Below are 13,383 nucleotides of genomic sequence, written 5' to 3' on the forward strand. Positions count from 1 at the left end.
TGAACTTAATCCCCAAAAAACATTTCCACTGCATTTCAGCCCTGCCACAAAAGGACCAGCTGCCATCATGTCAGTGATTCTCTCGTTAACACAGGTGAGAGTGTTGATGAGGACAAGGCTGGAGATCACTCTGTCATAATGATTGAGTTAGAATAACAGACTGGAAGCTTTAAAAGGAGGGTGGTGCTTGAAATCATTGTTCTTCCTCTGTTAACCATGGCTACTGCAAGGAAACACGTGCCGTCATCATTGCTTTGCACAAAAAGGGCTTCACGGGCAAGGATATTGCGGCTAGTAAGATTGCACCTAAATCAACCATTTATCGGATCATCAAGAACTTCAAGGAGAGAGGTTCAATTGTTGTGAAGAAGGCGTCAGGGCGCCCAAGAAACTCCAGCAAGCGCCAGGACCGTCTCCTGATTCAACTGCGGGATCGGGGCACCACCAGTGCAGAGCTTGCTCAGGAATGGCAGCAGGCAGGTGTGAGTGCATCTGCACGCACAGTGAGGCGAAGACTTTTGGAGGATGTCCTGGTGTCAAGAAGGGCAGCAAAGAAGACACTTCTCTCCAGGAAAAACATCAGAGACAGACTGATATTCTGCAAAAGGTAAAGGGATTGGACTGCTGTGGACTGGGGTAAAGTCATTTTCTCTGATGAATCCCCTTTCTGATTGTTTGGGGCATCTGGAAAACACCTTGTCCAGAGAAGACAAGGTGAGCGCTACCATCAGTCCTGTGTCATGCCAACAGTAAAGCATCCTGAGACCATTCATGTGTGGGGTTGCTTCTCAGCCAAGGGAGTGGGCTCACTCACAATTTTGCCTAAGAACACAACCATGAATAAAGAATGGTACCAACACATCCACGAGAGCAACTTCTCCCAACCATCCAAGAACAGTTTGGTGACGACCAATGCCTTTTCCAGCATGATGTAGCACCTTGCCATAAAGCAAAAGTGATAACTAAGTGACTCGGGGAACAAAACATCGACATTTTGGGTCCATGGCCAGGAAACTCCCCAGACCTTAATCCCATTGAGAACTTGTGGTCGATCCTCAAGAGGTGGGTGGACAAACAAAAACCCACAAATTCTGACAAACTCCAAGCATTGATTATGCAAGAATGGGCTGCCATCAGTCAGGATGTGGCCCAGAAGTTAATTGACAGCATGCCAGGGCGGATTACAGAGGTCTTGATAAAGAACGGTCAACACTGCAAATATTGACTCTTTGCTTAAACTTAATGTAATTGTCAATAAAAGCCTTTGACACTTATGGAATGCTTGTAATTATACTTCAGTATACCATAGTAACATCTGACAAAAATATCTCATAACACTGAAGCAGCGAACTTTGTGAAGACCAATACTTGTATAATTCTCAAAACTTTTGACCACGACTGTATATAGGTTAATCTTTATCAGTGCAGCAATCATAAAACCTACAAAACACATTAATATTTTCTGTCCAACCAATACTGACTGTGTTATACAGCAGACAAAAAAATATATACAAAAATGTGTCATATAATTCCTTATACAGCATGTTACCGCATCACCTCAAAATGCACAGCCTACCATTAGCTGTATGTGTAACTTCTGCTACAGAGGCATGGTATTTCTGCAGTCAGTAGCATACCCAAGCAACATTCTTGATGTGAGGCCCCAAAATAATCCAGTGAAATCTTGGGATGTCTCGATATACAGTGGCAATGTAAAAATCAATGTATGGTGGTTTAATTTGGCAGCAAAACAAAACATCTAGCCATGCCTTATTTTATAACCAAGCCCCAAATGATCTGCTCCTATTGTAAATAGTTTAGTAAGGTACCATCTCATGTTACCCTTTTGGATTATAAAGGGGCCTTTTCCTTCACTAAACTTTTCCACTTAGTTTGTCAGGATCAACACATTTACCACTATCCCTATCTCTCACACAGCCAAGTGTGGCCTTTCATTATTAGATTTCATTTGGCGCGGGTTGAAAGCGAACAAAAGGTATTCTTTATTCTTTATTTGGATCCCCATTAGCAGATGCCTCGGCGACCGCTAGACTTCTTGGTGTCAAAAGGGTGATGTGTACGCGGCAAGTGAAGTCAGACGCAGGACACAGAGAATCAGGATGACTACTTTACTGAATGCAAACGCACAAACAAAAGTCTCCAAAACACTGGAGGGGAAAAACACCCTGTGCGTAATGAGGCGAAATAGCTATGCCGAACATCAACGAGACAATACACAATAACACACAAAGGCCAAACGTAAAACAAGGGAACTTATATGCTACACAATCAACACTAATAAGCAACAGGTGTATAAACTAGACAACACAAGACAAACACCGAAAACATCGATCGGCAGTAGCTAGTACTCCGGGGACGACGAACGCCGAAGCCTGCCCGAGCAAGGAGGAGGAGCAGCCTCGGCAGAATCCGTGACACTTGGGTTCCGCAATATATATAAACTGAGAAGAGACCCTGGGTTTGGAAAACTTGAAGTCTGACGATTAGAGTAAAACATTTTCAAAAAGACATCCATCCAAGAAAGCAGAGGGAGAGAATGACTGATGGGCTGCTCTGTGCTCTCTGACTGTGCGGTTTATTAACGAGGACACAGAAAAGTACAATAGTACAGTATCCTGTATGTTTAGGGGCATCTGTAGATTACATTTTCACTTTCAGTGAATTTACTAATTCACTCTGAGATAGGCTCGGACATAGGATAGCTGTCTGCTTGAGAGAATGCACAGAGACTAAGGATTTTCAGAGGTGTTCTAGTATTTATGCTACAGGCCTTAACACTATTGATGGTTTCCATTTATAAAACAAACAGATCCAACTAGTTAAATGGTTGATACTCAATTGATAATTTACCTCACTTCACAGTAATTGAACTCACTGCACAGTATGTAGTTTTGTTCTTGTAATATTTTACCACTATTTTTGCTTGAGGTCATGACATTGATTTATCACATTTTCTGAGAAAATATTTTGTACAGTGACATTTGAAAAGCATTGGTGCCCATAGTTTTTGCCCTCAATCATTTTTTTATCCTTTTTATGAAACTTTTCGTGTTCCGTATCTGATCTTGCACTTCTCTTTCTAATCTAGGAGGCCTTTGTTGAAACTAAAACAGATTGTGCTATACAATACTACTGTGCATCATTAGAGATCGTTTGGGACCACATCCTGCAGCGTAAAGAGGTTGTTTTCCTGTCTGCTGCTGAATGACTGCTAAGGACTAGAGCATGTTCTTTACTGAATGCTCTTACTGAGGAACACAAGGCTCTTCTTGGCAGAACAACTATGTCACATCAAATTACAGAACATTTCATTTTTTATCTGAGGATTGACTGGCCCTTCTAAGCAAAATGTGAACTGAAGTGATAAGGAACTATGGTGTGTGAAGTACTGCACATTCTTAGTTTATGGATTCAAATGTATTCCCATGTACCAGTTCGGATTTAAATGTACTTATTGTAGTGACAGTGGGCCTGTCATTACTGTTAAGTAATGCAGTGTATTTTAGATATAGGGAAAGCAATTGAAGAAACCTGAAGGTTGATATAATGGGATTTCCAAAGTGTCTGGTATTTTATGTAGAGAACCTTTCTAATATGTAAAAAAAAAATGTAATTATTACATTCACCTTTTGAATCAAGTTTTTATTGGGTTATTGTAATTAAGTCCTACCGTTGCCATGTGTTTGAACTAATGTTAGCAATTTTGTGATACAGTATAAATTGTAACATTTGATTCCATGCAATCAAGAATGAGATATATTTTTCATGAAATAAAAATATGTTCAAATGATGTAGTCAACCAGCAAAAGTCTTCTTTAACTTTACATTTTCACTTTAGAATATATATACAGTATCCTTTTTAAACCTTGTGTTCAGATATGCGGCCGATCACCACATTATGATAACATTGTATTTTTAAAGCGGTTTCACACCTATAGTATAATCTCTGCTGGCAGGTAGTCGGTTTCCTGTTCCTCTGCACATGCATTATGCTTTTACTGTAGTGGGAATCAGGGTCACACAGTGCTTCTTGGTAGTCTTAAACAAATCTACTTTGAAACGAAAGTATACACCTCACACACATGGTTATGGGCTTAAAAAAAAGAAGACACCTATATCATGTCAGATATAGAGTTTAAATGTATTCCGTTTTGAGTTTCCATCCCAATATTACACTTTATATACATCACAGAAGACTGAAATATAACAAAACTGTTTGACAAAGAAACATCGGATTTTCGGCAGGTTTTTTAACTAATGTTTATTAATTATGAAATTATGAAAAATATGTATAACATTCCACCCATGAGGCCACTAGGTCATTTGACTGCAGGAAAGGACAGTGAGCCATCGTATTCATGCATAAAAAAACAAATTATGAAAGAAAAGCATTGCAAGTTTGAATTTTGTAAAGTTAGTGTGGGAGAAGTGGAAAAATTATTGTTATCGATCAATAATGACAAACCTCCTGGCATTGACAACTTAGATGGAAAGCTACTGAGGATGGTAGCTGACTCTATAGCCACTCCTATCTGTCATATCTTTAATCTGAGCCTAGAGGAAAGTCTTTGTCCTCAGGCCTGGAGAGAAGCCAAAGTAATTCTGCTACCCAAGAATGGTAAAGCGGCCTTTACTGGTTCTAACAGTAGACCTATAAGCTTACTGCCAGCTCTTAGCAAACTGTTGGAAAAAATTGTTTGACCAAATACAATGCTATTTCTCTGTAAACAAATTAACAACAGACTTTCAACATGCTTATAGTGAAGGGCACTCAACATGTACTGCACTGACACAAATGACTGATGATTGGTAGAAAGAAATTGATAATAAGAAGATTGTGGGAGCTGTACTGTTAGATTTCAGTGCAGACTTTGATATTATTGACCATAACCTGTTGTTGAAAAAACGTATGTGTTATGGCTTTTCAACCTCTGCTATATCGTGGATTCAGAGCTATCTATCTAATAGAACTCAAAGAGTTTTCTTTAATGGAAGCTTCTCTAATGTCAAACATGTACCACAGGGCAGCTCTCTAGGCCCTCTACTCTTTTCTATTTTTACCAATGACCTGCCACTGGCATTAAACAAAGCATGTGTGTCTATGTATGCTGATGATTCAACCATATACGCATCAGCAACCACAGCTAATGAAGTCACCGAAACCCTTAACAAAGAGTTGCAGTCTGTTTTGGAATGGGTGGCCACTAATAAACTGGTCCTGTACATCAATAAAACTAAGAGCATTGTATTTGGTACAAATCATTCCTTAAGTTCTAGACCTCAGCTGAATCTGGTGATGAATGGTGTGGCTGTTGAACAAGTTGAGGAGACTAAATTACTTGGCGTTACCTTAGATTGTAAACTATCATGGTCAAAACATATAGATTCAATGGTTGTAAAGATGAGGAGAGGTCTGTCCGTAATAAAGAGATGCTCTGCTTTTTTGACACCACACTCCAAAAAGCAAGTTCTGCAGGCTCTAGTTTTGTCTAATCTTGATTGTTGTCCGGTCGTGTGGTGCTGCAAGGAAAGACCTAGTTAAGCTACAGCTGGCCTAAAGCAGAGTGGCACATCTTGCTCTTCATTGTAATCAGAGGGCTGATATAAATATTATGCATGCCAGTCTCTCTTGGCTAAGAGTTGAGGAGAGACTGACTGCATCACTTCTTCTTTTTATAAGAAACATTAATGTGTTGAAAATCGCAAATTGTTCGCATAGTCAACTTGCACACAGCTCTGACACACACACTTACCCCACCAGACATGTCACCAGGTGTCTTTTCACAGTCCCCAAATCCAGAACAATTTCAAGAACGCTTACACTATTATATAGAGCCATTATTGCATGGAACTCCGTTCCATCTCATATTGCTCAAATAAACAGGAAACCTGATTTTAAAAAACAGACAAAGCAACACCTCACAGCACAACGCCTCTCCCCTGTTTGACCTAGATAGTTTGTGTGTATGTATTGATATGTAGGCTACGTGTGCCTTTAAAAAAATGTTTTATGTAGTTCTGTCCTTGAGCTGTTCTTGTCTATTAATTTTCTGTATTATGTCATGTTTCATGTTTTGTGTGGACCCCAGGAAGAGTAGCTGCTGCTTTTACAACAGCTAATGAGGATCCTAATAAAATACCAAATAGCAAATACAGGTGCACCTTGTGCTGGGGACAATAAAATGCCACTCTAAAATGTGCAGTTGTCACAGATGTGTCAAGTTTTTTAGGGGACGTGCAACTGGCAAGCTGACTGCAGGAATGTCCACCAGAGCTGTTGTCAGAGAATTTAATGTTAATTTCTCTACCATAAGCCACCTCCAAAGTTGTTTTAGAGAATTTGGCAGTACATCCAACCGGCCTCACAACCGCAGACCACATGTCACCACGCCAGACCAGGACCTCCACATCCGGCTTCTTCACCTGCGGGATTGTCTGAGACCAGCCCCCCAGAGAGCTGAGGAAACTGTGGGTTTGCACAACTGAAGAATTTCTGCACAAACTGTCAGAAACCGTCTCAGGGAAGCTCATCTGCGTGCTCGTCGTTCTCACCAGGGACCTGACTGCAGTTTGGCACTGTAACCAACTTCAGTGGGCAATTGCTCACCTTCGATGGCCACTCGCGCGCTGGAGAAGTGTGCTCTTCATGGATGAACCCCGGTTTGAACTGTACCGGGCAGATGGCAGACAGCATGTACGGCGTCGTGTGGGCGAGTGGTTTGCGGATGTCAACGTTGTGAACAGAGTACCCCATGGTGGCAGTGGGGTTATGGTATGGCAGGCATAAGCTACGGACAACGAACACTATTGCATTTTATTGATGGCAATTTGAATGCACAGAGATACCGTGACGAGATCCTGAGGCCCATTGTCATGCCATTAATCCGCCGCCATCACTTAATGTTTCAGCATGAAGGGTCACAAGGACCTGTACACAATTCCTGTAAGCTGAAAATGTCCCAGTTCTCCCATGACCTGCATACTCACCAGACAATGTCACCCATTGAGAATGTTTGGGTTGCTCTGGATCGACGTGTACGACAGCATGTTCCAGTTCCCGCTACTTCGCACAGCCATTGTAGAGGAGTGGGACAACATTCCACAGGCCACAATCAACAGCCTGATCAAGTCTATGCGAAGATGTGTCGCGCTGCATGAGGCAAATGGTGGTCACACCAGATATTGACTGGTTTTCTGATCCAAGCCCCTACCTTTTTTAAAAAGGTATTGGTGACCAACCGATCTGTATTCCCAGTCATGTCAAATCCATAGATTAAGTTTAAATGTACTTATTTCCTTATATGAACTGTAACTCAGTAAAATCTTTGAAGTTGTTGCATGTTGCATTCATATTTTTGTTCAGTGTAGTTTTGTAGGCCAAACCGTTCGGACGCAGACCGATTTTCGGGATGTCTCATGGTCTGACAAACACCACTGTAGCAGTATGAAAATGTATGCACTCACTAACTGTAAGTCGCTCTGGATAAGAACGTCTGCTAAATGACTAAAATGTAAAAATGTAGCTCGGCCACCTTCCACCGCAGCTGCAGAAGGCCGACATAGGCGGATGCTGGGGATTGAGACGCAGCCCATGCAATGATACCTCACCGTTTTCATGATCATTGCAACTCCACGAGGTGAGATCTTGCATGGAGCCCCAGGCCGAGGGAGATTGACAGTTCTTTTGTGTTTCTTACATTTGCGAATAATCGCACCAACTGTTGTCACCTTCTCACCAAGCTGCTTGGCGATGGTCTTGTAGCCCATTCCAGCCTTGTGTAGGTCTACAATCTTGTCCCTGACATCCTTGGAGAGCTCTTTGGTCTTGGCCATGGTGGAGAGTTTGGAATCTGATTGATTGATTGCTTCTGTGGACAGGTGTCTTATATACAGGTAACAAGCTGAGATTAGGAGAACTCCCTTTAAGAGTATGCTTCTAATCTCAGCTCGTTACCTGTATAAAAGACACCTGGGAGCCAGAAATCTTTCTGATTGAGAGGGGGTCAAATACTTATTTCCCTAATTAAAATGCAAATCAATTTATAACATTTTTGACATGGGTTTTTCTGGATTTTTTTTTTGTTATTCTGTCTCTCACTGTTCAAATAAACCTACCATTAAAATTATAGACTGATCATTTCTTTGTCAGTGGGCAAACGTACAAAATCAGCAGGGGATCAAATACTTTTTTCCCTCACTGTACAATGAATAACCAGAAACGTCAATTAATGCATATTACCATACATGGAAAACAATGTTAATTTGTATTTATTTAACCTTTATTTAACCTCTTAAGGACTGGACCCTTTTTTTCAATTTTCGCCTAAAATGACATACCCAAATATAACTGCCTGTAGCTTAGGACCTGAAGCAAGGATATGCATATTCTTGATACCATTTGAAAGGAAACACTTTGAAGTTTGTGGAAATGTGAAATTAATGTAGGAGAATATAACACATTAGATCTGGTAAAACATAATACAAACAAAAAAACATGTTTTGTTCCATCATCTTTGAAATGCAAGAGAAAGGCCACAATATAATATTGCAGTGTAGGCGCAGTGTGTGTGCAAAGTTTCAGATTGATCCAGTGAAGCATTGCAATTCTGGACTATTTTGTATCAAGTCTGCCAAATGTGCCGAATTGGTCAATTGATACATTTTCAAGTACATAACTATAGAGAACATACAAAAATGATATGGTAATACAAAATGTAAGTTTACACACTTCCAGGAATGTCATACATGATGGATCATTAGCTTATACACTAGCTTTCACACATCTAGATGGCCGGGCGGGGTGGGTGTGGAGCCAGAGACAGCAAGGGTTCAAACTGTCAAACCCAGTTCCTACATTTGAATATAGATATTGATTTTTATCAAACAAATCTATGCTACATTTTATCTCTGGGACCCTCAGGATGACAAATCAGAACAAAATTACTGAATGTAAGTACATTATTTACCTTCAGAGGTGAATGTATCAAACCAGTTGCCGTGATACGTTTTTTGTTGTTGTGCACTCTCCTCAAACAATAGAATGGTATTTTTTCACTGTAATAGCTACTGTAAATTGGACAGTGCAGTTAGATTAACAAGAATTTAAGCTTTCTGCCCATATAAGACATGTCTATGTCCTGGAAAGTTTGCTGTTACTTACAACAGTCATGCTAATCACATTAGCGCACGTTAGCTCAACCGTCCCGTAGAGGTTAACCAAGAAGGCAGCAGCAATCATTACAACATTACAACATACAATACAATTAGCACAACAACAACACAATCCAGTCTACAGGAAACATTTACACTCCTGAACAGAGTCTTGCATCAGAGTTTTAAACTCATTTAGGGGAACTAATGAATCTAGGTGTAGCATAGGTTGTAGACTATTCCATGCCTCTGGTCCACAATAGGAGAAGGCAGTCTTGCCTAACACCTTGTAGACCGGGTCTGGTAACTGATAGTGGTGAGCAGGCTACAGATGTAGAGAGGGAGTTTATCCAGAATGGTTTTGTAAATGAACACATTTACATTACATTTTACATTTAAGTCATTTAGCAGACGCTCTTATCCAGAGCGACTTACATGAGCAATTAGGGTTAAGTGCCTTGCTCAAGGGCACATCGACAGATTTTTCATCTAGTCGGCTCAGGGATTAGAACCAGCGACCTTTCGGTTACTGGCACAACGCTCTTAACCACTAAGCTACCTGCCGCCCTGTACCACACGTACCAATGTAGCTGTCTGCGCATATAAAGCTAGGTCCAACCCTCCATTTGGTACAAAGGGCAATGGTGGGTGAGTGACTGATCCTTTGTAACAAAGCATAAGGATGCATAATAAACAGTCCAGTCTCTTCAACACAGAAGAGGCTGCATGCATATACAGTGCATTCAGAAAGTATTCACACCCCTTGACCTTTTCCACATTTTGTTGTCTTACAGCCTGAATCTAAAATGGATACAAATTTAGATTTTTTTGTCATTGGTCTACACATAATACCACATAATGTCAAAGTGGAATTATGTTTGTAGACATTTTGTTTCAAATTAATAAAAAATGAAAAGCTGAAATGTCTTGAGTCAATAAGTATTCATCCCTTTTGTTATGACAAGCCTAAATAAGTTCAGGAGGAAACATTTGATTAACAAGTCACATAATAAGTTGCATGGATTCACTCTGTGTACAATAATAGTGGTTAACATGGTTTTTGAATGACTATTTCATCTCTGTACCCAACACATACAATTATCTATAAGGTCCCTCAGTCGAGCATTGAATTTCACACAAAGATTCAACCACAAAGACAAGGGAGGTTTTCCAATGCCTCGCAAAGAAGGGCACCTATTGGTAGATGGGTAAAAAAATAGCAAACAATTAATATCCCTTTGAGCATGGTGAAGTTATTAATTACACTTTGGATGGTGTATCAATACACCCTGTCACTACAAAGATACTGTACAGGCGTCCTTCCTAATTCAGTTGCCGGAGAGGAAAGAAACCGCTCAGGGATTTCACCATAAGGCCAATGGTGACTTTAAACAGTTATAGAGTTTAATGGCTGTGATAGGATAAAACTGAGGATGGATCAACAACATTGTAGTTACTCCACAATACTAACCTAATTGACAGAGTGAAAAGAAGGAAGCCTGTACAGAATAAAAACATTCCAAAACATGCATCCTGTTTGCAACATGGTACTAAAGTAAAACTACAAGAAATGTGGCAAAGAAATTAACTTTTTGTCCTGAATACAAAGTGTTATGTTTGGAGCAAATCTAATACAACACATTACTGAGTACCACGCTCCATATTTTCAAGCATGGTGGTGGTTGCATCATGTTATGGGTATGATTGTAATAGTTAAGGAGTCGGGAATTTTTCAGGATAAAAAAAGAAACAGAATGGAGCTAAACACAAGCAAAATCCTGGAGGAATGCCTGGTTCAGTCTGCTTTCCAACAGACACTGGGAGATGAATTCACCTTTCAGCAGGACAATAACCTAAAACACAAGGCCAAATCTATGCTGGAGTTGCTTAACAAGAAGACAGTGAAAGTTCCTGAGTTGCCAAGTTACATTTTTGACTTAAATCTACTTGAAAATCTATGGCAAGACCTGAAAATGGTTGTCTAGTAATGATCAACAACCAATTTGACGGCGCTTGAAGAATTTTGAAAAGAATAATGGCCAAATGTTGCACAATCAAGGTGTGTAAAGCTCTTAGAGACTTACTCAGAAAGACTCACAGCTGTAATCGCTATACAAAGGTGCTTCTACAAAGTATTGACTCAGGGGTGTGAATACTTACGTAAATTAGACATTTCTGTATATCATTTTCAATAGATTTGCAAAAATGTCTAAAAACATGTTTTCACTTTGTTATTATGGGGTATTGTGTGTAGATGAGTGTGAAAAAATAGCTTAATTTTAGCCTCGAACAGGAAGCAAGTCTTATTACGAAAATATAAACCCAATTTCAGTTTTCGCTTCCTCACAAGATTGTCCATTATGAACTTTAAAGGGCAGATTGTTGTCCAACGACATATCTAGCAGAGGAGGTTGGTAGGAGTAGCTATAGGATGGCTCATTGTAATGGCTGGAATGGAATTAATGGAACGGGGTTAAACATGGTTTCCATATGCTTTATGTGTTTTATACTCTTCCATTTATTCCATTACAATGAGCCTGTCCACCTATAGCTCCTCCCACCAGACTCATTTGATACCTAGGTATTTGTAGGATGACACTTTTTCAATGGATGTGCCTCCAGATGTGAAAATGCTAACCTTCTCTGGCTGAGAGTGAGCTCTGGTAAAGGTCATGAATTTAGTTTTTTTCTGCATTCAAGACCAGTTTGAGACCATACAGAGAGGTCTGCAGTGACTGACAGGCAGTCTGGAGCTCTTCAATAGCCTCAACCAGAGAAGGAGCATTTGAATAGATGACCGTATCATCTGCATACAGATGCAACTTGGCTGGTTGCATCCCATTTCCCTAGTCATTAGTAAAAGTTGAGATCAACACAGGAGCTAAAATGCAACCCTGACATTTAGCTGATATAGAATATACTTTCCATATCATCATATTTACAGTACAGCTTGGAGAAGTTACACAGTAAACACACAATAGACCTATAGAAAGCCATAAACTATCATTTGAACTTCCCCATTTAATCAATGAACAGTAATAAACATAGCAGACATAGATTAATGAGTGGGAGAGAAATGCAGATTGACTATCAAGCACACAAAACAAAGCTACTCTGTCTAGTATTGCAATGAGAATGCTGTGCTGAACTCACAATGGTGCTGAAGCTTGTCCCTGGATGCGATGGTTAAATATCTGAGGGACAGACTGGCGAGCTCGTTGCCAAAGCCAGGTGATCTGCATAAGAAGATCCTCATTACCCTGGAGGTAGACCAACGGGTTGATGGCACTGTTTAGACATACAAGGGCTCGGCTGACTTGGTGAGCAATGTAGATGCCAGTGAACCAATCCTGACACATGCGTTCTTGTTTCAAAATCCTAGTTTTCAGGTTTAGATTCCTGAATACGTGATACGGTATGTAGCAAACAGAGAAGAGTAAAGTCACAAGGAACACCAGTTTTAAGCATCTCCGTTTCATCACTTGGTCGATGTTGGTTTTGGTGGAGAGAACCACAGCCACGTGTCCATAGCAACCCAATATGATGAGCAGAGGGATGCAGAATCCAGACACTGTCCACGCAATACTGTAGTCCAGGTAATCCTTGGTAAAGAAGTCAGAGGTGGTGTCAAAGCATGCTTCTTTCTCTGAAGAAGAGTTGGACAATGTTTTGTCAAAGTACACATCAGGAAGACTCTGAATGCAGACTAAAACCCAAACTACAGCAGTGATAACTACAGAGTGGCCACCAGTTATCCTACCCATCACTCTCAGTGGGTGGACAATGCTCAGGTACCTGTATACACTAATACATGTGAGGAAACCAATACTTCCATACAAGTTCAAATTGAAGCAGAATCGTGTCATCTTGCAGAAGACTTGTCCGAAGTTCCAGTGACTGTCTGCTGAGTAGTATGCAAACAGAAATGGAAGTGTAAGCAAATACAGAATATCTGCCACTCCAAGGTTCAGAACAAAAACATTGATATTTCCGAATTTCTTCCAGTTCGCAAACAAGGATTTTAGTCCCAAACAGTTAGCAACAAGACCAATTATGAATACTGACATATACACTGCAGGTAAGAATGTGTGTGTAAATTCCATGTTAACTTGTCCGCAGGACGAGTTAGTCTTCATTTTCTCTCCCCCAAAGAAATGTATCTTATAAGGGTGAGAATAACCTGTATAAAGGTTGAATGAAAAAAAAGTATTT

At 40.3% G+C, this 13,383-nt stretch overlaps 1 protein-coding gene across 1 annotated transcript; it reads right to left on the reverse strand.

Annotated features, from left to right (window-relative positions):
* Positions 1-12,320: 12,320 nt before the first annotated feature.
* LOC311148147 (P2Y purinoceptor 1) lies at positions 12,321-13,307 on the reverse strand (the record flags this gene model as incomplete). Its single annotated transcript, XM_084185039.1, has 1 exon — positions 12,321-13,307. The coding sequence occupies one exon, from the start codon at positions 13,305-13,307 to the stop codon at positions 12,321-12,323; it is 987 nt and encodes a 328-aa protein (XP_084041165.1).
* Positions 13,308-13,383: the final 76 nt, after the last annotated feature.

Source organism: Coregonus lavaretus (assembly GCF_964263955.1).
Source record: "Coregonus lavaretus genome assembly, chromosome: 20".
In the NCBI taxonomy this organism is placed as follows: Eukaryota; Metazoa; Chordata; class Actinopteri; order Salmoniformes; family Salmonidae; genus Coregonus; species Coregonus lavaretus.